Raw genomic sequence first — 27,988 nt, forward strand, 5'->3', positions numbered from 1 at the left:
GGCCTTGGTGAGTTGTTGTAGAGAGCCCTGCAGACGGTCCACACAGCTGCCCCTCTGTGTTGGCGGTGGAAGGTGGCACCAGGTCAAGATGGATTGCCAGTCTGCTTGGCATGGAATTTGGTGACACCCGTGTCATCAGAATCCGCCAGCTTCTCTGAGGCAGGTTTGAACGGAAAAGGGGAGCAGAAAACACAAAATAACAAAAAGGAGGAAGAGCAGTTTAAAGAAACCGCAGCCTCAACCTTCCATTTTTACATCACCTGGTGCATCAGGCAAGGTTTCCTGAGCAGTGAACAATTAACAGGGGTTTAAGGGGAAATCAGTTAAGCAGCATGTTGTTCAGGGCCCAGTAAAAAAACACAAAGAACTCTCCACTCTAACAGGCCGATGCATTGACTGCACACGCCTTTTAAACTGTGACATCTGCGAGGCATTTTTTTTTTGGACCAGCAATAACACACACAAAGAAAAAAAACCGCATTCGCTTGTAAATTTCCGACTCTGAGCTGTCAGGCTGCTCACTACATCAACTCTGTGCACGACATGCTGGTTTAGCAAGGCCACTGTGTACGCCACAACCTGATGCTTTGTCACTCCTGCACTAGATTGCCAGGAAGCTGAGAGAGGAGGAGGGTACGGGCTGTGGGGGAGGGGGGAGGGATGTTGGTGAAAGAGAGTGGGGGAGGTTAGGAGATGTCTGTTTCCCGTCAAGATGTTAGCTGGTGTTCAGGAACTGCCTGCCCCAGTGCACATGGGTATGAGATAACAGGCTTTTCACAAAACGCACAATGACGGGAAAACTTTGAGCTGTAACTGAAGGATAATGCTTCAGAGTTAAAAGGGCACACACAGAATGACACACAGTCGTAAGAATTGAGTAAAGGGAAAGTGATGTCAAGAAAAAATAAAATCAAGAAAGAAAAATATTAGAGAATTTTTCAGAGAAGTCCAAGTGCTGGTTTCGATGATAATAATTCCTCTCTGAATTTTAATATCCAGCTAAACTTTTCAATTAAGATTTCAGTTGAAGGACAGTGCTTTGTATCCCATTCATGTTCAAATCCAAAATTTGAAATCAATAAAATCTGGAATTGAGTGCAAATCTAATGTTGACCATGTAACCAGTGTTGTTTATCAGAAAAACCCATCTGATTCACTAACATCCTTTTGGGAAGGAAATCTGCTGTCCTTGCCTGGTCTGACCGAGACCTGATTCCAGACTAACAGCAATGTGTTTGAATCTTAACTCTCAAGACAATGAGGGATAGACAATAAATAGCCAGTGACACTCACAGCTAATGAAAATGAAACAATCTCCCTCAGTGTTACATTGAAGTATAGGGAAGGAAAGTGATATATGATGAATATATGATGAATGGAGGACTTTTGGAATCACTATAGATCAGAGGGATGTTGGTGTGCGTGTACACTAACACTAGTGCATAATGTTCCCTAACCCTTCATGTATCGGAAGGGTAGTTAAAGGGGTTAAGACAGCATATGCCTTTCGTAATTTAGGCATTGCATTGAATTTATTGTCACATGCACCGAGGCACAGTGAAAAGCTTTGTCTTGTGAGCAATATAGGTAGATCACAGGGTTAAGTAGTATAGATAGTAAATAATTGGTAAACAACGGCAAAAACAAAAACACAGCTACAGGCGAATGTTAAGAGTTTGTGAGTCCATTCAGTATTCTAACAACAGTGGGGTAGAGACTGTTTCGCAACCGGCTGGTGCGTGTGTTCAGGCTTCTGTACCTTCTCAAAATCGAACCAATCAAAATTGTGAGCAGAGTGGTTGACAGAAAACCACTGACCCCACGGAAGGATGGAGAACCAGAGGTTACAGACTTAAGGTGATTGGTTAAAGAAAGTCTTCTTTCGTCTTTCAGATCGGAATTGGATAATTATGGGGGGAAAAAAAATAGTTGCTGTTCGCAGGAAACGTCTGGGGCAAGGAATGAAATTACACAGAGAGCTAGTACAGATACTGTGGACTGAATGGTCTCACCCATTGCTCTAACTATTCTGTAATTTGAAATCAAGGAGCGGGTCTTGAAGTAACAGCACGCTGATGAAGATGTGAGAGTGCTAGCCTTGAAGTTAAACAGAAGAAATCTGTGCAACCACACCTAATGATGGAAGACATTCCCAAGTAGCGTCAGCTTGGTATTTGAACCATTTCAGTTGTAATGATCTCTTCTCATTGTGAACAATAATCTTTCACTGGATGTATTTGAAATTTAAACTCTCTCCCAACTCTGCTGCCAATTATCTCCATTGATGATGCAAAGGGTTTGATCTTTAACACCGCACGCAGTGAGTGGACCTGGTTTTAACTGGAACACACTGATAAGGACAAAATTCTGCACAGGATTGATTCTGTTGGTGGAAAGGAGTGAATGGAGAGAGGATGATTAGTCAAACTCTGGTTTGACGAATCTCAGTAAAATGTGGAAAAGTTGTGTAAAATTGGGGCCACTGATTTTTAAAATTATTGTGTGGGATGTGGGTATTTCCCACAGAGAGAGATTCACCTGCCTCTCCTCCAACCTAGTTTACTGCATGAGGTGCTCCCGGAGTGGTCTTCCCTACTTCGGGGAGACCAAACATAAACTCAGGGCATGTTTCATCGAGCATCTCAGCCGGGCCAGCAGTGCCCGACCTGACCCCCCAGTCACCACCCATTTTAATTCCCCTTTCCACTCCCTTTCCAACATGACCACCCTTGCTGTCCTCCAATGCCAAAACAAATCTCAGCTCCTAATGGAGGAACAACACCTTATCTTCCGCCTGGGCACCCTACAGCCTGGAGGACTCAACATTGAGTTCTCCAATTGCAAATAACCTCCCTCCCCATCCCCCAACTCCCTTCCCAGCCCCTCCCCCTCCCTTCCCTTCCACTCCTCTCATCGACCCTTCCTTCCAGCCACCAACCTGATTCATTCCTCCCATTGACCAAACAGGTCGTACCATCTACCTGTCTTCACCTATCCCCACCTCACCACTCTGCCCCACCTCCCCCCTTTTCTGCAGCTCCCCTTACACCCATCCCGAGTCCTGAAGAAGGGTTACACCCGAAACGTTGACTTCTCCACCTCCTGATGTAGCCTGGCTTGCTTTGTTCTTCCAGCCTCCTGCCTGTCTACCTTGGATTCCAGTGTCTGCAGTTTTTTCTGTGTGGATATAACAGACAAGGACAGCTTTTGCTGTCCATCCATAATTGCCCTTGAACTGAACAGCTTGCCAGGACAATTCAGAGGATCTTTAAGATCACTATCTGAAGTTGCTTGTTGACCTGACTCTATAAGGTCAGCAGATTTCCTTCGTCAAAGGACATTGGTGAACCAGGTGGGCTTTAATGGCAATATTTTCCTGTTATTTAGATGAACTGTTGATTGAGTTTAAATTCCACCAGCAGCCATGATCAATTTGGAACAGCAGTCCCCCAGAGCATTAAGAGTTAGGAAGACAAATGCAATGTTAGCATTCATTTTGAGAGGGCTAGAATACAAGAGCAGAGATGTACTACTGGGGCTGTATGAAGCTCTGATCAGACCACATCTGAAATATTGTGAGAAGTTTTGGGACTTGTATCTAAGGAAAGATGTAGTGGTGTTAGAGGGGGGTCCAGAGGGGGTTCACATGAATGATCCTGGGGAAGAACGGTTTGTCATCTGAGGAGTAGTTGAGGATTCTGGGTCTGTACTCAATGGAGTTTAGAAGGATGAGGCGAGAGCTCATTGAAACCTCCAGATTACTGAGAGACCTGGATAGAGTGGATGTGGTGACAATGATTCCACTCGTGGGAGAGACTAGGTCCAAAGGGCACAGTCTCAGAGTGAAGGGACAACCTTATAAAACTGAGATGAGGAGGAATTTTGCAGCCAGTGGGGGTGAGTCTGTGGAACTCATTGTCATAGAGGTCTTTGGAAGCCAAATCATTGAGTGTATTTAAGACAGAGATAGGTTTTTGATTAGTAAGGAGATCAAGGGTTACAGAGAGAAGACAGGAGAATGGGATTGAGAAACATATCAGCTTTGATTGAATGGTGGAGCAGACTCAATGAACCGAATTCTACTTCTATATCATGGCCTTAACCTGAGACACTAATGTAGACACACTGCCATTGCACCACGGTCTCCCCCATAACCCAGGAGAAACCAAAGGGAAACAATTCAAATGATCAAAATCTCAAAGGAGGAGCTGCATAGGCAGACCTAACACTGAGGTATCAACCTAATGGATGTCCAACACAGGACTACGTGTGAGACCGGGTCACTGGCAAGGAAAAGCAGCACACAATAGACAGAGCTGAGTGATTCCACAACCAACAGATCAGATCTGCAGCCCTGCCACATCCAGCTATGAATGGTGGTGGACAATTAACCGATTCACTGGAGGAGGAGGCTCCACAAATATCCTCATTCTCAATGATGGGAGAGCCCAACACACCAGTGCAGAGCTCTGAATCTGTCATCAGCCAGAAATGCAGAGTTGATGATCCACTTATACCCTCGCTGAAGCATCCACTATCACAGAGACCAACCTTCAACCAATTTGGTTCAGTCCATATGATGTCAAGAAGTGACTGAACACACCAAATATTGCAAGGGCTATGGGCTCTGCAAATGTTCCAGCTTAGTGCTTCATGGCCATTCCCTGGCCAAGCTGTTCCAGCTTAATTACAGCAATGGCCTCCACCCAGCAATGGAGGAAATAGCCCAGCTCTGAGCGGTTCATAAAAGGCAGGACATTCTAGACCCTGGGCTGTTACTGCCCCATCCGTCTACCCTCAATTCTCACCATGGTGTTGGGAGGGAGAGTTGATAGCACTAACAGGTGGCATTTGCTCAGCAATAATCTGCTCAGTTTGGCTTCCAATTAAACCTGTTGGACTATAACCTGGTGTGTTGTAATCTTTAACTTTGTCCACCCCGGTCCAACACTGACATCTCCAAATCATTTCTTCTTTTTGAACTCATTATAGCTTTGGTCCAAACATGAACTCCAGAGGTGAGGTGAGAATGACTGCCCCTGACATCAAGACAACAGGAGTCCTGATGAGGTGTCCTGACTGAAATGTCAACTCTCCCACTCCTCTGATGCTGCTTGACCGACTGTGACTTTTCCAGCTCCACATTTTGTTGACTCCATCAAGACAACATTTGACCAAGTGTGGCCTCAAGGAACCTGAACAAAACTAAAGTCAATGGAAATTGAAAGGAACTATCCAATGAACAAGAAACAAAGAACTGTGGATCATGAAAATCTCAAACAAAATCAGAAATTACTGAACTCATTTACTCATGGCAGAACACTTTACAGTGTGAATGACCTCTGGAGTGCATAGCTAACATTATGTAGACTTGCACTGTTATGTAGGTTAAGGAGGGGAAGTTTAAGCCTGGTTAGAAGCAGGAAGCTGCTCAGCAATTGATGTCTCATTCATCCTGAACAGGAAGTCTAAGGCACATACAGTAATTGCGGCTGCTTAGTGCAGAACAGTCAGATACGGCATGGAGAAACTTCTATCCACTAGCTATTCTCGTCCTGAAATGTGGAAACCTCGCACAGTGTAGGAGAAAGAACGTTTCAGGGTAAAGAAACTTTATTGACTGGTTTTACAATATTAATGTTTTGTAGATTGATGTAGAGTTTGTTCGCATATTTATTTGTCAGACCGGCCTACGGGCACTCATATACATACAACTAGACTTTAGCGCACAATCATTAGTGCATATGCAAACATACATGCTTTGACACAAACAAGTACGCACACACACAAAGACTCACTCACACTCAGACACAAACACTCACACATGCACTCAAAAATGCACACACACAACACCAAACACAAATACTCACAAAATCAAATACATACACACACAGTGAAATGCACACAGGCACTCAGATGCAAAACTCACACATAGCTACATTAAAACACACATGCGCGCACACACACACACACATTCACACTCATTCACACATATACTTTCCAATATGGGTTCATTGAACCAGAACAGGTAAATTTTGTTGCCTGTATTCCAGGATTCTTTGACCTGGTGTAGATGTTTCCTGACACAAACTGCAGCCAGTAATGTGTTTTGAAGTGCAGTTACTGTTGTAAAATGGAAAACACAATGGTGAACTGTTATCCATTCAGTTCCCACAAACAGCAATGTGAGCGCGAGCAGATAAGCAGCTCCTATTGATGTTAAGTGAGGAATTAATTATGACCGGGACATTAGGGAGAATGCTGTTTTTTTTCCCCAGTTGTGATGTAGGATTGTTTACATCTAGCTGAGTGGACAGGCAGGGCCTCAGCCTAATGTCCCATCCAGATGGTAGTGCCTCTGACAGTGTGGTACTGCAGTAAGCATGTGAGCCCCGATTCTGTGTTCGTGTCTCTAGAATGAGGGTGAACCTTGACCTTCTGACCCAGATTTGGCAATGAGTCGTAGCTGACATTTTTCAGCCTGACCTTCCACGTGACTGTTGTGCTCTTACAGGTAGCACTGGAGACTGGAGCAGGCAGGAACCCCCATTCAAACAGTGACCTGGGTGTAACTGGGCAGGCTGGATCAGATGCCCCTGTGGGATCTGCCTGATTCACATTCCCCTGAATGCAGCAGATTGAAGATCAGGTGGGTTCTGAAAGGGAGAAGTGATGGACTTGCTCCTTTAGATCACTAACCAACCAATCAGTGAAGCTGGAAGTCTAACCACCCTTCCCTTCCGTTTCCCCACTGTTTTGTTCAATCACTCAGTTACAGCAGGGATCTCAATGGACAGCACAGTTTACCCAGTCATTCTCACATTGCGTTTCCTTTTGCAGCTTGCTGTGTACTAATTGACTGCGGTCTTCTCCATATTAGACCATCCTATGAAAGTAGTTCAATAGCTGGAAAGCACTTTCGGACATCCTGTGGTCATGAAAGATGATCTACAAATTCAAGTCCTTCCTGTCTACTTCCCTGTTAATCAATGTTGTAAATGACTGGGCTTGAATTCAGACCAAGAATTTGTGTTAATTAACCATCCAATCCAAAAGTAACCCGGAAAGCTGATAGAAGGTTATGGTCTGCACCTACACATACACAAAATGGGTGAAGGAAAAAGAAAGAAAAACAAAGAGAAAAATGTATAGCAGGTTATGGTTTATTGTGAGGGGATGAATGGCCTATTCTTGTTCCTGCATTTCACTGGAGAGATCACCTCACTTCAACCTTGAGTTCTGTTTAACTTGCTCATAGACAGCAATGTCAACCAGACCACGTAGACTCTGAGGTGAATAGATTTGGGAAATTGGACAGTGAGTGCATTTGTTTTGGTGAGTCCTGCTATAAGCCTTGCCCCTCTCATCGGCTGACACATTGGCACTGAGGGGATTTTACCCAAACTCGATGCTGCTGCTATCCCTGACTCTATCCCAATCCTGGGCCATTTACCCAGAGGGCAAAGACACGGTGGGAATGTCTGTGGGCAGTGGGAAACGAGTTGATCCCGTTAAAGTCCGTTAAAACCTACTGCCGTAGGACAACGGGATCATTGCAGTTGTCCTCCAGACTCCCAGAGGTGTTAAGGTGGAATGTAGGAGACGGTGAGGACTGTAGATGCTGGAAACTAGAGTCAATAGATGTGAAGCTGGTAAAGCATAGTTGGTCAGACAGCATCCGAGGAGCAGGAGAGTAAATGTTTCGGCCCAAATGGTTGTCTTTCCTGCTCCTCAGATGCTGTCTGATCTGCTGTGCTGTTTCAGCTTCACATCTATTGATTCTGGAGTTAAGTGGGAGTTTATTGATGTTAGAAGTGACAGTAGGTGGGTGCAATACCTTCAGTTTATGAACCCACTCTCATTCCTTCCCTTTCTTTTACCTGTCATCATATTCCTCTCTCCCCTCCCCCATCTCAGTGGGACCCCAGCCACTGCCCATTTCATTTCCCCCAACCACTCCCTTTCCGATATGACCATCTTTGGCCTCCTCTGTTGCCAAAACAAACCACAGCTCCTATTGGAGGAACAACACCTTATCTTCCACTTAGGCACCCTACAGCCAGAAGGACTCAACTTTGAGTTCTCCAGTTTCAAATAACCTCCCTCCCCATCCCCTGACTCCCTTCCCAGCCCCTCCCCCTCCCTCCCACTGCACCCTGCCACCAACCAGATTCATTCCTCCCACTGACCAACCAGGCCATATCCTCTACCTGTCTTCACCTATCTCCACTTCACCACCCTGCCCCCACCACTCCCTTTATCTGCTGCTCCCCCCACACCTACCCCCAGTCCTGAAGAAGGGTTACACCTGAAATGTTGACTTCCCCACCTCCTGATGCTGCCTGGCTCACTGTGTTCTTCCAGCCTCCTGCCTGTCTACCCTGGATTCCAGTATCTGCAGTTTTTTTTGTCTCTTTCTGATCACTTAATCTGAACTATCATCGTCCCTTCTCCTCAGCACCCTACACTCCATACTAAACCTCTCCAACTTTCCCATAAATGCTGCCTCCTCTGCATCACAGAAGCTCTGATAAACACAGAACAAAGAATAATACAGCACAGAACAGGCCCTTCAGCCCTTGATGTTGCGCCGACCTGTGAACTATTCTCAACTCATCCCCCTACATTATCCCATCATCATCCATGTACTTATCCAAGGATTGTTTAAATCTCCCTAATGTGGCTGATTTAATTACATTGGCAGGCAGGGCATTCCACGCCCTTACCACTCTCTGCGTAAAGAACCTGCCTCTGACATCTGTCTTAAATCTATCACCCCTCAATGTGTAGCTATGCCCCCTCGTATAAGGTGACATCATCATCCTAGGAAAAAAACTTTCACTGTCTACCCTATCTAATCCTCTGGTCATCTTGTATCTCTCCATCAAATCCCCTCTTAGCCTTCTTCTCGCCAATGAGAATAGACCCAAGTCTCACAGTCTTTCCTCATAAGACCTTCACTCCAGACCAAGCAACATCCTAGTAAATCTCCTCTGCACCTTTTCCAATGCTTCCACATCCTTCCTGTAATGGGGCGACCAGAACTGTACACAATATTCCAAGTGTGGCTGCACGAGCATTTTGTAGAGTTGCAGCATGACATTACAGCTCCAGAACTGAATCCTTCTACCAATAAAACCTAGCATGCCTTCATAACAGCACTATCAACTTGGGTGGCAACTTTCAGGGATCTATATACATGGACTCCAAGATCTCTCTGCACATTCACAATACCAAGAATCTTTCCATTGACCCAGTATTCTGCAATCCTGTTATTCTTCCCAAAGTGAATCACCTCACATTTAGCTGCATTGAACTCCCTCAGCCCAATTCTGCAGTATAGCTAAGTCCCCCTGCAACCTGTAACATTCTTCCAGACTGTCCACCACTCCAACGACTTTAGTGTCATCTGAAAACTTTAGTGTCATCCATCTATGCCTGCATCTAAGACATTTATAAAAATGACAAACAGCAGTGGTCCCAAAACAGATCCTTGTGGCACACCACTAGTAACCAGACACCAGGCTGAATATTTTCCATCAACCACCACTCGCTGCCTTCTTTCAGGAAGCCAGTTTCTATTCCAAACTGTGAAACACCCTCAATCCCATGTCTCTGTATTTACTCCAACAGCCTACCATGTGGAACTTTATCAAAGGCTTTACTGAAGTCCATGTATACCACATCAACTGCCCTACCCATGTCCACATTCTTGGTCACCTTCTCAAAAAACTCAATGAGGTTTGTGAGACACGACCTGCCCTTGACGAAACCATGTTGACTATCTCCAAACAAATTGTTGCTTGCTAGATGTTTATTAATCCTATCTCTTCTAATCCTTTCCAAAACCTTTCCTACAACAGACATAAGGCCTGTTGTAAAGACCCATCTAGACTCGAAATGTTAGCTTGTTCTCTCTTTTTCGGACGTTGCCTGATCTGCTGTGCTTTTCCAACTGGACATCTATGACCTAAGGTGGAATATAGTTGCCAGGCTTTGCAGACAGCAGACCAAGGCCCAATGCGGCCTGTGAGTGTGGAGGCCACCCAGCCTACACAGCTTTGGGTGCAAAGGACATTGTCACTTTAAAGTTTAGAAAGTTACGTTCATTTACCTGTCAAGGGAACCTGGTGCTCCATGGGAGACACAGGGTCCAGCCTGGAGACCTGCTGGTGCCCTTGAATTTGCCCTCCAGCCACTCATTGACCGATTCAGTGGAAATGACAAAGAGAGGGAGAAAAAAACTCACAAAGAACAGCGGATCCTGGGAATCAGAAATAACAAGGTTCTGAAGAAGGGCCACTGGATCCCGAAACGTTGCCACTGCTTTCCCTCCACAGATGGTGCCAGACCTGCTGAGTTTTTCCAGCAATCTCTGTTGTTGTGTCAGTGGACATCACAGCTGGGTGTCTGTCCCCAGCACAATGTGACCATCTGGCCTCAATGGGTCAAAGCTGAACAGGAGGAGAGAACCCTGCCCTCTGAGTCATTAACCGTGTGTAAAATAGTTCTCTCAAAAAAGTGCATGACGCTTCTAGGGATGGCAGATGCTGAAAAGAGGTTGCACCTTGTGGGAGAGACTAGAAGGAGGGGACACTGTTTAAGACTAAGGGTTATCCCATTTAGGATGGAGATGAGGAGGATTGATGGTCTCTCAGAGTATCATAAGTCTTTGGAACTCTCCTCCCCAGAAATTGGTGGGGATGGGTCATTGACAGAGACAAATAGATTCTTCACCAACTGGGAGTCAAAGGTTATTGGAACCAGGCGGGAAAGTCAGATCAACCATCACCTGACTGAATAGTGGTGTAGGCCACAATGTTGAATGGCCTATTCATGATGAAATTTGTTTGTTTGCATTTTTTGTTATTACTTGTGTTCAGGTTTAATGTTAACTAAAGTAACTAACCATTAACTCCTCATCCTCTTTCTGGTTAGTATGCCACAGGGTATGGGACTAAATCATGGAGGGTTGATGGATGATGGTGATGTTGGTGACATTGTTATGCACAGGAACAAGACCTGTGCTACTGGTGGTAGTGCTGGAGACAGAGGGGATGGTGGTGATGGAGACAGTGGGGACAGTGATGGTGAAGACAGTGGGGATGGGGGATGGTGATGCTGATGCCGAGGATGGTGATGGTGAGAACAGTGAGAATGATGTTAGTGGAAGCAGTGGGGATGGCGGGGGTGGTGATGGTGGGGAAGGTGATGGAGACGGTGGTGGTGAGGATGGTGAAGACAGTGATAGTGGGGACGGCGATGGGGATGGTGATGGGGATGGTGATGATGAGGACGGTGATGGAAATTATGGTGATGGGGATGGCGGAGATGGTGGTGCTGGTGGAGTCGGTGGGGATGGTGATGGTGGGGATGATGGTGAGGATGGTGATGGTGAGGATGGTGATGGTGAAGATAGTGAGGATGGTGATTGTGGGGATGGTGATGGTGATAGTGGGGATGGTGATGTTGGAGATGGTGATGGTGGAGACAGTGGTGATGGGGATGTCCTGATGGTGGGGATGGTGATGGTGGAGACGATGGTGATGATGGAGACAGTGGGGATGGTGGAGGTGGTGATGGTGGGGAGGGTAATGGTGAGGATGATGGTGGGGATGGTGATGGTGGATACGATGGTGATGGTGGAGATGGTGATGGTGGGGAAGGTGATGGTGATGGTGGAGATGGTGATGGAGGGTATGGTGATGGTGGTGACGGTGATGGTGGAGACAGTGACAATGACGGTGATGGTGGAGATGGTGGGGATGATGATGGTAGAGATGGTAGTGATGGTGATGATGATGGGGCAGTGATGGTGGGAATGGTGATTTTGGGTATGATGATGGTAGGGATGCTGATGGTGGGGACAGTGGAGATTGTGGAGATGGTGGGGATGGTGATGGTGGAGATGGTGATGATGGTGCAGACAGTGGGGATGGTGGAGACGGTGATGGTGGGGATGGTGATTATGGGTATGTTGATGGGTTGAATGATGATGATGGGGATAGTGATGGTGGGACAGTGAGGATGGTGGAGATGGTGTGGATAGTGAAGATGGTGGGGATGGTGATGGTAGATATGATGGTGATAGTGACAGTGGCAATGATGGCAGAGTTGATCTTGCTCATTGGCCCTAGGGAGTGGGTCGAAAGTGTGCTGATAGTGATGTTATGAAAGGAATCTTGATGATTTTCTCGAAGGACTCTACCTTGTTGTGAGGTATCATCTCGTTCTTTCATCAATGGAGATTCTCAGCCACAGAACATCCTGTAATTTAGCATTTTACTGAAACCAGGAGCAGGAGTGGACCATTCGATCCTTTTACACTGCTCCACTCAATCTTAATGTCATATTCCTGCTTTCTCCCTATACAACTTTTCAAATCTAAAAATGTATCAATCTCTTTCTTAATATATTCAGTGACTTGGCCACCCCAACTTCCTGTGATTGATCAGCCCACAGGATGATTGGAAGGATCTAACTTGACCTGAGATTGATTGTCGGGAAATACTGTGCTGCTGAAGGAGGGTGCATTTCTCTAAGATCTATTCTCAGATCCGAAATAGAAATTCCAACCGCAAATAATCAAACTCTTCCAAAACCATTTCAACCTTTTCTCTGCCGCACACCTAGATTTAGATTAGATTAGATTACAGTGTGGAAACAGGCCCTTCGGCCCAACAAGTCCACACCGACCCGCCGAAGCGAAACCCACCCATACCCCTACATTTACCCCTTACCTAACACTACAGGCAATTTAGTATGGCCAATTCACCTGACCCTGCACATCTTTGGATGGTGGGAGGAAACTGGAGCACCCGGAGGAAACCCACGCAGACACGGGGAGAACGTACAAACTCCACACAGTCAGTCGCCTGAGGCGGGAATTGAACCCGGGTCTCTGGTGCTGTGAGGCAGCAGTGCTAACCACTGTGCCACCGTGCCACCTACTTGAGCAATGGAGAGTGTCCATGGAGTTCAGCTTCCTAGAAACATTGAGCGTGGTCACTCAAACTTCCATTGGCAAAACATCAGGGATGGGCTGAGATGACAAGAAAAAGGGAATGTTGTTGGACCAGAAATCCAGAGGGTCCCAGGTGAATGCTGTGATTATGGCAGCTGGTGGAATTCAATTCATTAATGAACTTCGAATTGAAAGCTGGTCTGTGGTTCACTAATGTTCTTTCATGAAGGAAACCTGCTGCCCTTACTCAGTCTGGTCCACACGCGACTCCAGACCCACAGCAATGTGGTTGCCTCTTCACTGAAATGGCTGAGGAAGCCAGGCCGCTCAAGGGCAATGAGAGATGGGCAACAAATACAGGTTTTCCTGACAACACCACATCCCACCAAAGGATAAAAAAAAAAGCGTCTGAGAGACATTCACCATCACAACCGTATTCCCACGTTCAACCTGATGGACTTGCTCAATGTTACAGGAAGCTTCTGTCACTTCTGAGTTCTGTGATGTAGGAGGGTGAACGAGAATAGGAAAGTGACCCAATCTCTAACCTCACTGTCCTGACTAATAGGATTTGTCACAAACAGTGTCTGCTCATAGTAGGTGCCATCTCAACTCAGTCCAATAGCGGCACCTCCAAATCAATTGGGCAATACGAAGACAGGGACACATTGGGAATGTCACTGGGGTTAATAATCTTTAACTGCAGGCTAATACTTTCAGGTCATAGGGCTAAATCCAAACCTGGTGGCTGGTGGAATTTCAAATTCTGGTGTTTCGTTGACAAGAAGAAACAGTTTGTTGGAAGAGAGGCGTCATAAATTCGTCTCATCTTTGGACAAGCAGTTTGCACCAAATTTGTGCAGGAACTAAACTGGAGGGTGAGAAGATTTGAAATGGAGGTCTGTGTTGAGTTTGCCGATCTCAACTCATTTCTGAAATGCCGCCATATCAGGATGTCTTGAAAAGTGTTACGTACAGTGACTCACCTTACACATTTGAGTGCAGTTAGAGTGTGTCAGCCAGAGTATGAATGCATGAGAAGCTCCCACAAGCAGCAATGAGATAAAGAAGCAGATTATTCACTTTAGTGATGGTAGTCCAGTGGCTTTGAGGAAGAACGGCATTGTGTTAATGCATGATTAAAGGTGTGCAATAGAAATCAATTTAAATTTCAGTTATCAGAATAGTGGTATATGGGTGTTGGTTATTTCCGTGAAGGGAGTTTTTAAAAAACAGCTGAAACAATGATATAATCCAGAGAGTTGGTGACTGCAAAACCCTGGACTGTTAATGGACAGCAATGCTTATACCAGGGCTTTAAAGCTGATACAGCAAACATGACAATAATCAATGACTGATTTTAGATTAGGGAAGTTTACTTTAGATTGGAAGTTTTTAGAGCGTTTGGAGGAGATCTGCCTGAAGTCAGTGTAAGTTTTAGTTTTCTCTCTTCGTGGGATTGTAGGGCAGGATGGGGAAGACACAGTCACTTCAAGAGATAAGTTTAGATTTTGAAATTTCCAAACCCAGAGAGATTGGCTAGAAATCTGCAGGTTATTAGAACAAAGCAACTTAGTCTCTCAGAGTTGCTGAAGAGTTCATGTTGGTTTATTGACTCAATGCTGAAAATGTGTTGCTGGAAAAGCGCAGCAGGTCAGGCAGCATCCAAGGAACAGGAGAATCGACGTTTCGGGCATAAGCCCTTCTTCAGGAATTGACTTATTGACTCAATGAGTCATCTCCACAGTTCATGACAAAGAAAGTATAAGGAGTCATTTGAGTACTACCCAAAGCAGTTGAGAGATGGGATATACAAACTCTGGATTATTCCCCAGTGTTGGGAAATAGATTCAAGACTTTGTTTTGCTGTGTTGCTGTAAGAGTTTTCCTAACTGTTCTATGTTTAGATTGCATATTTTTTGCATATTTCTTTTTTTTATGTGTGAAAAATGTTCATGTGTATGAGTAAATAGCAGCCTTGTGTATCTACATTACAGTGACTGAACGCCACAGTAACTATATAAAATCTATCAAACCAGATTTCACTCTGGGATCTTACTTGTCCAATAGTAACACTAGGTGAGATCTTAACAAATGTCACTGCGCTAGTAATCCAGTCAGTGAAAGTGAGGACTGCAGATCCTGGAGATCAGAGTCGACAGTGTGATGTTGGAAAAGCACAGCAGGTCAGGCAGCATGTGAGAAGCAGGAGGATCGACGTTTCGGGCATAAGTTCTTCATCACGAAGTGCACACGCACGCGCACACACACACACAAATGCGTGCGCACACACACACAAACGTGTACAAACACACACACACACACCATCCCTACTCACTGAAAACTGCCCAGGAAACTGTAGCCGTTTCATTTCATGAGTAGCTGCTGAATTATTTTAGGGGAATTTATACTTGTACTAATATTTCAAGGAAATCTGAACTGAGGCAACTTCTTATTTATGGTAAATGCAGTTCCCAAAGATTGCACCATGTGTTTTGGTAATTGCAATGTAATATTGTTCACATTGGTTTCTGGCTTCACAACATAGAGTGACTAATGGTGAACTCTGTTTTCTGAAAGAGCAGGTCATTTGGATTGAGAGCTCACACAGTGGTTCAGTTATAGATAAAACCACTACAGTCCTGTGGAGCTGCTCTCTCATTACAGAGAGACAACTGATGGTGCATTTAACCTGACCGTCACCACAAGTCAAGGCATGGGGAAAAGGAATTGCTGAGTAACGTCAACTGGCAGAGGAACTGAGCCCATGCTGTTGGGGTCACACTGTGCCACAAGCCTACCATCTAACCAACTGGCAAATTCCCAAACCCACTGTAGTCCCAGAAGACCGTAGGCTGCTCCTTCATCAGAGGCAGAGAGAGAGAGACAGCTCCTGGTGGTAAGTTTGACCTGAGGGTCACATACCTTAGGCAGAGTTGAAAGCTGCATAATAACCTTAGCCAATGCAGGAATGTCAGCCACGCTGTTGGTGCAATTCATGAAAGCAGCGTGGGCAAAGTGGAAGGAAGCTGTTTTTTTTTCCCCCAATCTGGGCTGGGCCGGTTGTAATTGTCAATTTCACTGAAAGGGAATTAGCTGGGTTTGCCATTCTGAGTGCCAGCCTCTGCAGGTGTTCACACAGCAGGGAAAGGCAAGACCCCGGTGACATCCAGGCCTGCCATTCTGCCCGAAGACTTCACCCGCATCATCGAAGATGATGGATGGTCCGGAGGGGCTAGCAGCGAACTGGTTTCCATGTCCACACTCCTGATGGACATGTTTAAAGTCATCAAGCTACAGGATACCTTCAGCACCCCTGCAGACGGAGCGCAGTGTAGATACACCTGCTCATGGCCAGACAGATCTATCCGCTCAAGGATTGATTTCCTGCCTGTGTCCCATACGTTCTCAGTCAGGTCAAGTTGGTGTTCCTATCTGACCACTGCCTCCTGCTGGCCATTTGTCTCATCCAGGACAACCAATAGCCAGGCAAAGGAACATGGAAGCTGAGCGTGAAACTGGTCACCCCAGAGGAACCCAGAAGGGACTACTCAGGTTGGAGAACCATGAAGTCCCTCTTTGAGTCTCCAACAGACTGGTGGGAGACAGTCAAAGGGAACATCAAGAGGTTTTTTATCCCCAAAGGTGTTCAGAAGGCAAGAGCAAGAGATGGGGAAAGCCACTCAGAACCTACTCATGGGGGTCGATGTCATGGAGGATCTCCAGGAGGTGAAGAGACAGCAAGCCTTGTTCTCTGCCTCAGAGGCCTCCAAGATAATGTTCCAGTCCAGGGTCCACACCGTGGAGCAGGACGAGATGTGTGCGCATTTCTTCTTCCAGCAGGTTCACAGGGAGAGCTCTGTGCTCAGCAGCCTGAAGGAGGAAGATAGCTCAATAACATCACCTCAGCCTGACATTGTGAGGATCAGCAAATCCTTCTACACGCGTCTGTATGACACGAAGTCCACAGACAGCATGACCTCCCAGTCGTACCTGTCCGCTATCACAGAGGTCTTAGACGACAGCACATGGAAGGGGCTGGACCAGCCGCGCTCTCTGGATCAGCTGACCAAGGCTCTCATGCTGTTAGAAAAGAATAAAACTCCTGGAAGCCCACTCTCTCCTGCCTTCTGTGTGTGTGCTGTAATAGAGCCTTTGGCTGAGTCCATCAGGAAGGATGTGAGCCTGAGAGGGGTGACTATTCCAGGTAGCAGGGAGGAGCCTGCAACTCAAAGTCCCCCTGGATGTGGATGGTGTCACTGTTTTCTGCTTGGATCCTCTGTCAGTGCTCAGACCCATGAGCCTCAGTGACCAGTTCAAACTGGCCTCGGAAGCTGAGGGAAATCGAGGCAAGAGCAAGCCCATGTTCTTAGGGATCTGAGCAGACCAATCCTCTATCCCCTTCACCCCCAGCACAGATGATCTGGAGGTGCTAGGAACATGTTTCAGAGGAGCTGGAGAATGTGCAACATTTTGGGTGGAGCGCATCGCCAAGGTGAGGCAGAAACTGGGCATTTGGAGCACTGCTCCCTCTCAATTGCGGTTAAAACTCTGGTCATGAGGCATTCTCTCTGTTGTGCATGGAGTAGGTCTGGCCCATCTCCCAAAATGGTGCCATTACAGTCAACCTCTTAACCTGGAGGTCTAAAATGGACTGTGTACACAGTGATACCATATACAAAACTCTGGATAATGGCGGAAGAATGTACCCAACACTACCCTCATCCTGATGACCACCTTTGTGTATGGCTACACCAAGCTGTGCATAGACCCTTGGTACACAAACACCAAGTGTCACTACATAGTGAGGATCTACCTGTCTCCAGGGTTGTGAAGGATGGGACTGGCCATGCTGCCGCAGAGCACTCCAAGTAGTTGGACTGTTCCATTTCACGTGTCCCCTGTGGAGAAATTAGCACAGAGAAACACTTTTGATCATAATCCACCAGGAAGTGGTCAGCATGTGGTGTCCTCAAGATCCCGAGGGAAAAGGAGAGGGTGGATCCTGTTGCGTGGTTCCCTGAGCAGACTGTCAAAGTCATTCAGCAGAATGCCTCATCGCCAGAACATCCCAACAAGCTCCAAGACATTGCTCAGCTGGTGCTGAGACGGGTATGCCCATCAGACCCTTCATGTATGCCCAGACTCTCTGCACCACAGCAGAGAGACAGTCACGGATCTCCTTGCGGAATGTGCCTTTGCAAAGGAAGTTTGGAGGAAGATGCAATGGTTTTGTCAAGTTTCGTCCCGAGCAGCTCCGAGATGTGGAGGTTTGTGCTCTATGGTCTGTTCTCTGGGGCACACACTGAGACAAGCATTGACTGTTCCTGCAGGACTATCCACTTAGTGAAAGACGTCCTTTGGTCTGCCTGAAACCTGCTGGTCTCCCAGAGTAAGGAGTTGACCCCGACCGAGTGTTGCAGACTGGAACATTCCAAGGTCCAGGACTCTGTGCTGAGGAATGCACTAAAGCTTAGAGCAGCTGCCACCAAAGCACAGTGGGGAAAGACCGCTGTCTGAGGGCTTCCTGCTGAAGGTAAATGAGGGTCTGTCCAGTTATCAGACCCTCCCTTGGTACCTCAAATGCAAGTCAATATAGTTAATTCAAGTAAGGGATGCCTTTGGTTTGTTTGGATAGAGTCAAACTCCAATGATTGTTTGTTTCCTTGATGTGCCACTGTACAGAACTGACCTGCATTTGGCACTATGCATGTACGTAAAGATATTTTCTATAAGTAATGTATTTTTTGAAATCAAAAATTGAAGGTGGTGGAGACTGGTACAATTACAGCATTTAAAGACATCTGGATAGGTATATGAGTAGGAAGGGTTTAGAGGGATATGGGTCAAATGCTGGCAAAGGGGATTAGATTAATTTAGGATATCTGATCGGCATGGACGAGTTGGACCGAAGGGTCTGTTTTGATAGAGTACATGACTATGACTGCAAATCTGTAACTCTGAGATCCCAGCAGACACACAGTCAATTCTCGTAAGTGTGTTGGAGCCAGTTGTGCAAGATGATCATTGCTGCTAAAGTCAGGATCTGTTGGTGCATGAAAAGGTGATGGTAAGCGGCTTTCTTGAGCTGCTGGACTCCATGCAGGATAGGTAGACCCACAATGCCCTTAGGAAGGAAATTCCAGGATTTTGACAACAGATAAATGGGAACACCATCACCTCCAACTTCCCGTCCAAGCCACTCACCATCCTGACTTGGAAATACAGTATATCGCCGTTCCTTCAGTGTCACTGGGTCAGAGTCCTGGAAATCCCTCTCTAAGGGCATTGTGGGTCAACGCACAGGACTGCAGTGGTTCAAAAAGTAGAGGTGCTGGTGTTGGACTGGGGTGGACAAAGTCAGGAGTCACATGACACCAGGTTATAGTCCAACAGGTTTTGTCAGGTGAAGGAGCAGCGTTCCAAAAGCTTGTGATTTCAAATAAACCTGTTGGACGATAACCTGGTGTCCAAAGTTAAAAATCACACAACACCAGGTTATGGTCCAAAGGTTTATTTGGAGGCACTAGCTTTTGAAGCGCTGCTCCTTCATCAGGTGGTTGTGGAGTATAAGATTGTAAGACACAGAATTTATCGCAAAAGTTTACAGTGTGATGTAATTGAAATTATAGATTGAAAAAGACCTAGATTGTTTGTTAAGTCTATCATCTTTTAGAATGGGCATGTTGGTTTCAGTTCTTTCACATGCAAATCACAGAACATTTAAAAGTTACATTCTCAAGTGAACTTTAATAATTATATCGGCCCAGATAATGCATTTAAAGGTGTGAGCTTCCCTGTGTGAGACTGTCTGTGCCACAATATTCAGACTGATCCTAATCTAAAAAAGGATCATGCAGTTTTTGAGCAAAGTAAAATGTAATTCTGCAAGTACAAATTCACCCCATAAAGTTATATGTGTGTGTGCGTGTGGCGGGGGGGGGGCAGGGTTTATGAGTGTCTGTGAGAGTGTGTGTATGTGTGTGAGTATGAGTGTAAAGGGTTATAGGTCTGTGAGAGGGTGCATGTGTGGGTGTGGGGTGTATGTATGAGCATATGAGAGAGGATCTGTGTGAGTGTATGGGTCTACAGGAGAGTCTGTGTGCCTGTAGGAGTGTGTGTCTGTGTCTGTATGTGTGTGTGTGTCTGTGAGAACAGATCCTGTGTATGCGTAGGTCTTGTCCATAGGATATCCATAGAATGTGTCATTCTTGGAAGCATGCATCTCCATCAAGGATGGGCACCTCAACACCACACTCTACTGCAAACCCATGGATAACTTCACAATGCTACACTTCTCCAGTCTCCACCCAAAACAAATTAAAACAGCCATCCCCTATGGACAAGCCCTACGAGTACACTGGATCTGTTCACACGGTGACTCAGTGGTTAGCACTGCTGCCTCACAGCGCGAGGGACCCAGGTTCAATTCCCGCCTTGGGCAATTGTCTGTGTGGAGTTTGCACATTCCCCCGTGTCTGCGGGTGCTCCGGGTGCTCCGGTTTCCTCCCACAATCCAAAGATGTGCAGGTCAGGTGAATTGGCCATGCTATATTGCCATTGTGTTAGATGCATTAGTCAGGGGTAAATGTAGGGAATGGATCTGGATGGGTTGCTCTTCGGAGGGTCGGTGTGGACTTGTTGGACTGAAGGGCCTGTTTCCACACTGTCGGGAATCTAATCTAAAAAAAACATGACGGGCACTTGGAAGTACTCAGGGACGCCCTCATAAGAATGGGGTACGATGCTCTACTCATCGACCACCAGTTCTGACATGCCCAGCGAGAAACCGTAATGACTTCCTCAGGAGACAGACACGTGCTGCAACCATCAGGATACCCTTCGTTGTCCAGTACTTCCCAGGAGCCGAAAACCTACGCCATTTTCTTCGTGACCTGCAACACATTATCAATGAGGATGAGCACCTCACCAAGGTCTTCCCTACACCTCCACTGCTTGCCTTTAAACAACCGCCAAACCTCAAAAGATTATTGTTTGTAGCAAACTGCCCGGATCTCAGGACAACTCCATATAACCTTGTCATGATTGGCGCTGCAAGACGTGTCAGAATGTCAACACGGATACCACCATTACACATGGGGACACCTCCCACCATGTACGTGGCAGGTATTCATGTGACTCAGCCAACGTTGTCAATCTCATATGCTGCAGGCAAGGATGCCCTGAGGCATGGTACATGGTACCAAACAGAGGCTACAGCAACAGATGAATGGGCACTGCACAACAATCAACAGGCAGGAGGGTTCCCTCCCAGTTGGGGAACACTTCAGCGGTCCAGGACATTCGACCTCGGACCTTCGGGTGACCATCCTCCAAGGTGGACTTCAGGACAGGCAGCAGCGAAAAGAGGCCTAGCAGAGGCTGATAGCCAAGTTTGGTACCAATAGGGAGGGCCTCAACCGGGACCTTGGGTTCATGTCATACTACAGGTGACCACCATTGCACTGTACACAGACACACACACACACACTCTCCTACAGACCCATACGCTCACACATATGCCTCCACACCCACACACGCACCCTCTCACAGACTTATACACCTTTACACTCACACACACACATACACACTCTCACAGACACTCATAACCTCTGCTCCCCCGCACCCCACACACACACCCACATACACATATAACTTTGTGGAGTGAATTTGTACGTGCAAAATTACATTTTACTTTGCTCAAAAACTGCATAAATCCATGTAAGATTCTATAAATCCATTTTTCAGATTAGAATCAGTCTGAACATTGTGGCACAGACGGTCTCACACAGGGCACCTCACACCTTCAATGCATTATCTGGGCCGACACAACATCAGTTGTTAAAGTTCACTTGAGAATTATCTTATAGTCCACAACCAGCTGATGAAGGAGCAGCACTTCAAAAGCTAGTGCTTCCAAATAAACCTGTTGGGCTACAACCTGGTGTTGTGTGATGTTTTTAATTTTGTCCGCCTCAGTCCAACACCGGAATCATAACCTGGTGTCATGTGATGTCTGACATGTTTCAAGAAGGCAGCTCATCCCCACCTTCTCAAGGGGCAACTGGGGACGGGTAATAAGTGCTGGCCCAGCCAGTCACACCACAACTAGTGAGAGAATTTTTCATGCAAACCTGCCAGCCAACAGTAATTAATGATATTTGGTTGGTTGCAAAATGTGCCTTGAGGTTGTATAAACAAATGCACGTCTTGTTTTATCAGTCTATCAAACAGCTTTTCTTCTGAGTTCGTGTGCTCACTACCGACATGAAGCTGCTTCTAATTTCTAATCAACTTCTCAATCAGAAAGAGCGTGTTGGTCCCATTTTCCTGTGAGTTGGCTCTGACTTAACCTTGATCTTTCCGCTTAATTCTGGGGTTTAGCAAAGATGTAACTGGGATTTCTGGCACTCCAGACGACCCAGTCCCAGGATTGCAATCCGGGGATTATATTTAACACAGAGATGACCTCCTAACCACGCGCTCACCAGCCTACTGTCGGAGCAAATTTTCGCAGATGCTGGAATCTGTACTGCGACCACTGGAGATCATAGCAGGTCAGGCAGCATCCATGGAGAGAGAGAGATAGAGGGAGAGCTAACGTTTCCAGTCTACTGTATATGGCTCATTGTCAGAGCTGCTGTGAAGTGTGGAGGGGGTTTTATGTTATACTTGGGGAGATTGTGGTGTGGGGTGTAAAGTGCTAGGGGAGAAAGGATGTCAATACAGAGGAACCTCGATTATCCGGCATTCGATTATCCGAATATTGGATTATCCGGCAAAATTTCAAGGTCCCGATGCTCAGCTAAATAATGGTATCCAACATTCGATTATCCAGAATTCGATTAGCCAAGCGAAATAGTCTCTACCAGTGTCCTTCGGATAATCGAGGGTCCTCTGTAGTTCAGATTAAACGATCGGAATCTGAGAATGCAGAACAATGGTGCGTCCAACTGCCAGACGAACAGACAGTTCCACTGCGGTGGGGGGGAGGGGAGAGAGGAACACGATGACAAAGAATCACAGCAAATCAGAGAGCATCCAAGGAATGGGAGAGTCAAAAATATGGAGGGATCAATTTATGAGGCCACCTTATTGAAACATCCAAGGTTTCATACGGGAACCTAACAGGTGAGATGTGGAGACTTTGTTTCACCTTGTGGGAAGGTCCAGTGTATAATCTTAGAACTGGGGGTTGCTCCATTTCAGGCAGAGATGAGGAGGAATTTCATTCCTCAGGGGATAGTAAATCTGTGGAATTCTTTCCTGTGGAGGCCTTTTAAGGCTGGGTCATTAAGTATATTCGAGGCTGAGATCCATAGATTTTCAGTAGTAAGGGAATCCAGAGTTATGCGGCAAAAGCAGCAAAGTGGAATTGAGAATTATCATATCTATTGAATGGTGGAGAAAGCTCAATGGGCTGAATGGCCTACTTTGGCTCCTCATATCTTATGGTTTATTGTTTCCATGTGCAGGTCGATTGCACTGCAATACATTCAGGGCAGTACATGCAGTCCCGCATTGCATGGCACCTATTACCAACAGACTCCATGTTTCCTTGTGTACATCACAATCATCATTGGCACTCTTTAACTTGAGATAGTCATTTTCAAATCCAATGGGAAACACAGAAGAAATGCTTGACCCACAAAATAAATAACGAGAATGTGGAAATTACTAGTGCAGGGGATGATTGAGGCACACAATTGGGATGCATTTACGGGAAGCTAGTTGAACTAAGAGAGAATTTGCAAAACATTTAACTTGAAAGGAATAAATTTGTTAAGAGGAGCTTTGTGCTGCTTGATGAACCCTTGGGGAATGTGATGATCTCAGCCAACAATTTGCTGTTTCTCTGGCTATGGCGGGGGATGGGCAGCGCGTAAGTGCGAAGGCAAGCCAGCGATGACCTGCAAGATGACCAGCGATGACCTAGAAGCAACAGGTATCACACTGCTTCTCCAAATGACACCAACATTGGGGGTGTAGAGGACTACAACGGGACATTGACCCAATTGGCCGATGGTTTGAAGAGCAGCAAATAGAGTTTAATTTAGATCGATGCGTGGTGTTACATTTTGGTGAGGCCAACCAGTGCAGGACTTATACAGTCAATGGTAGGATCCTGGGGAGTTTTGCCGAACAAAGAGATCTTGGACGTAGGTTCAGTGTTCCTTGAAGGTGAAGTCATAGTTAGGCAAGGTAGCAAGGAAGGTGCCCGGCACACCGTGCCCCCCATTGCCAATCAAGTGGGGGCTGATTTGTATGAAGCAGTTACACCAGCAATGGCTGGTTAGAACAGCCTGTGTTCTTTAATTTATTAATGGGATCAGGGCCTGGCTGGCTAGGCAGCATTTATTGCCCATCCCTAAATGTCCACAGGGCAGTTAAGGGTCAACCACATTGCTGTCAGTCTGGAGTCACATGTAGGCCAGACCAGGTAAGGATGGCAGTTTCCTTCCCTAAAGGGCATTAATGAACCATATGGGTTCCCCACTCCAACCAACAATCATTCCAGATTTTTAATTCAATTCAAATTCCACCATTTGCCATGGCAGGATTTGAACCTGGGTCCCCAGAGCCCTGGTTCTGGATGAACAGTCCAGTGACAACACCACTAAGCCATCACCCCACCCCAATATTGTGTGCCATGAATATTATGTAATGAAAAAAATCCCCATAAATCATTCATCACCCGAGATAAAAGAGCAGGTAATATTTCAGGTGTAAACCACTGTTCAGTAATTCATGTGGTCTGATCCGGCAGCTGAGTAATGGATGGGAGGGTGGATGGCTCGGGCGGGGGTCAGGAACAGGAGGGGAGATGGAGATAATAATGAGGCAAACAATTGTTTATGTTTAATCACAGTTATAGGAGCAGGTTCTCTTAAAGACCAGAGAAAGTTGATGGAGGCAAGAAATGTTGAGAAGCCGCAGAGTCTGCTCAAAAACAAATCATGTCAAACCCAGTGAGAAAGCAAGAGGAAGCTCAAAACCCACATTCGTTAAAAACTAACAAACAAGAAGGAGTTTCATTAGCATTCTCATTCAGCTATCAAAATTTCACTTTGTTGTCTCGAGCCACCTTTGATGTTCATCGACTTGATTAAGTTTGTTGGGGCTGGAGAATAAACCAAAACAGCTGGAATCAGCTGTGGACTGCAGCATGCGTGGTGATATTTAGAGGGTGTGCCCTTTGATCGGCAAAAGAAGGGAATTGTGACATTCCTGTAGGGATTGGAGAGAAAGGAGGACCCACACAGTTTGTGTTGTCCTTCCGTGGCTACCACTTCTCTGACACTGCAGCACTGACCACACTTGACTGTAAAAGTGCTTTGGAACATCCAGAAGTCATGAAAAGTGCTAAATAAATGCAAGTCTGTCTTCCTTTCTGAATAAAAGACTGAACTGCACATTTCAGCACAAAATGATGTTGAGTGTGAGTGCCAGAGATGTGTCAAGACTGCACGGGTGATTCAGACACACAAAGGTACAGGATCCCACTGTGCCCTACCTTACCGCAACCCTAGAGGGAGCTTGGTGGCAGAACAAGGATCGGTTTGGGTGGCAGGGTGGAGGATGGGGATTCCAGCACCTTCCAGTCTCTGTCCTGATTAAGAGCAAGGCAGAATGACTTGTCGATGGGCTGCAAGTCCCACCTCCATATCTCTGGGGTCTGCAATTTCTTTCCGTGTGAATGAAAACATGCTGTGTTTTCTGCTTCTCCTGCCAAAGTGGACAAATGGACTCATTCCCACATTGTGCTCCATTTGCCAAGGTTTTGCCTGCTCAGAAAATCTCAATGTCTCTTTGCTGACCCTTTCACTCTTCATTTACTCACCAGTGGGACATGGGCATTACTGACTGGGCCAGCGTTTACTGCCCATTCCTAATTGCCCTTGAGAAGGTGGTGGTGAGCTGCAGTCTATATGCTGACCCACAATGTCTTTAGTGAGTGAATTCCAAGGATTTGACACAGTGACAGTGAAGGAACAGTGATATATTTCCAAATCAGGGTGGTGAGTGACTTGGAGGGGAACTGCAGGGGGTGGTGTTCCCATGTATCTGCTGCCCTTGTCCTTCAAGATGGAAGTAGTCATGGATTTGGAAGGTGCTGTGTCTGGATATTTGGTGAATTTCTGTAATGCATCTTGTAGATAGTACACACTGCTGCTGCTGAGCACCGGTGGTGGGGGGAGTGAATGTTTGTGATGCTAGTTAAGCAGGCTGCTTTGTCCTGGATGGTGCCAAGCTTCTTGCGTGTTGTTGGAGCTGCCCCCATCCAGGCAAGTGGGGAGTATTCCATCAGACTCCTGACTTGTGCCTTGTAGATGGTGGGCAGGAGGTGAGTCACTTGCTGCAGTAGTCCTAGTCTCTGGCCTGCTCTTATAGCCACAGTAATATTATGGTGAGTCCAGTTGAGTTTCTGGTAAATAGTAACCCCCAGGATATTGTTAGTGGGGGATTCAGTGATGATAACAATCTACACTCAGACCCTCAATGACTTTGAACATCTCTGTCAGATCTCCTCTGAGCCTTCTCATCTCTCAGGGGAGGAGCACCCAAGTCTTCACTTGAACATTCGAGCTACACAAACACCAGGCAATGACCTTCTCCAATAAGAGACAATCTAACTACCACCTCTTGACATTCAATGCTGGTACCATCACTGAATCCTCATTATATCAATGTCGCTAGGTCACAATCCCTCCCAAAGATCATTGTGGATCTACCTACAGGTCATGGATTGCAACGGTTCAAGAAGGCAGCTCACCACCACCTTCTCAAGGTCCATTCGGATTTCTGCCCCTACCTTTGCCCGTAAGACAAATGGCACTGGGCAGGCCTTGCAGAATTGTGGAATTGCTTCCTGGTCAATACGCAAGGTGTCATTGGCTCCTTTGATTGTCCCTCAACCTTCTTGAAAAACTTACGGGTATTTTATTAGGATGTCACTCAGGCAGCCAATTTCTAATTGAAAAATGTTGAACCAATCTGGGTGAATCTTTCTCAACCAATTTCACCCCATCAGGCCTAGGCCCGTGTTTTTCAGTTACAACAGAACCAGCTGCTTCTTGTCAAAGACTGGTAGTGAAGTTTTACCCTTAATCTGTAACCATTCCCCAGTATAGCTGAAGTCTTGTGCAAACTTAAGGTATGCAGTCCAGAGTTAATTCTTTTAAAGATTTGTTTTGCGATCACTGAAATGGATGTACAAGTATCAATCTCTGTTAGAACCAGGTGACCATTTAATCAGATGATTGTTTCTGATGTTCCTAAGTAATTTAACTGTTACAAACCAGATGTAGGTGGTCTTTCCAGGATGTGCACTCTCCCAGATACCAGCCTAGGAGTTCCCTTACTCGGTCTAGGTCTGGTAGGACTCTTCTGCTATCTTGAGTCCGCAATGGTTTGCCAGCTCCTATCCTGAAGAAATTTTTAGCTGTTGGCCGAGACTTGGTTTTGTTTTGGGGTTTTGCTGTGGGCTGACCTAGACTCCCTCTCTTCACGTTATGTCCTGAGTGAAGCTACGTAATACATGGGGGAAGACAATGGCCCAGTAGTATTCAAGATGGGTTATTAATCCAAGGAACCTGGGTTCAAATCTTGCCACACCAGATGGAAGAATTACTTGGGATTGGTATTCTGAACTCTTATTTGGCCATTTTTCCAATTTCTTGCTGAACTTTTTATTCTGTTATTTTTCTAACCTTTTCCCCTAAGAATTTGTACTTAAGAATCCGCACCCAGATAAGTTGGTACCTAAGAAGGCACTGTAGGTGCAACTTGTAAGCTTTTCACTGCACTCATCTGAGTATATGCGACAATAAAGTTAATTCTCATCCTGATTCTATATGCCTTCACTTAAGCGGTGTTCCCCGGGCTCAGTCAGGCAGGAGAGGGAGTCTACTTCCATCAACATACACTGCAACTCATATGCTGCATTTGCCACATGTTCCAATGATAAAGCCAGTTATAGTGGCTTTTTGAGTCCAGTTGGGTTTCAGTTCGTAGGTACTTTTG

General features: G+C 46.1%; 1 protein-coding gene across 2 annotated transcripts in view; it reads left to right on the forward strand.

The window, feature by feature from the left end:
• The first annotated feature begins 5,497 nt into the window (after positions 1-5,497).
• LOC122565442 (tyrosine-protein kinase JAK2-like) overlaps positions 5,498-27,988 on the forward strand; it is a 117,933-nt gene continuing 95,442 nt past the window's right edge. The window contains exon 1 of one of the 2 annotated variants that reach the window (XM_043721426.2): positions 5,498-5,602. Coding sequence is in view for 1 of the 2 variants with exons in the window: in XM_087975964.1 (XP_087832090.1) it covers positions 6,591-6,649 (59 nt within the window). In the remaining variant the exon portion in view is untranslated. Of the gene's footprint in view, positions 5,603-6,547; positions 6,650-27,988 lie in introns of those variants that run through there. The other variant, XM_087975964.1, reaches the window with a different exon arrangement.

Source organism: Chiloscyllium plagiosum, unplaced genomic scaffold, assembly GCF_037043375.1.
Source record: "Chiloscyllium plagiosum isolate Xiang-an unplaced genomic scaffold, Cpla_swu_hap1 HiC_scaffold_28, whole genome shotgun sequence".
NCBI classification, from domain to species: Eukaryota; Metazoa; Chordata; class Chondrichthyes; order Orectolobiformes; family Hemiscylliidae; genus Chiloscyllium; species Chiloscyllium plagiosum.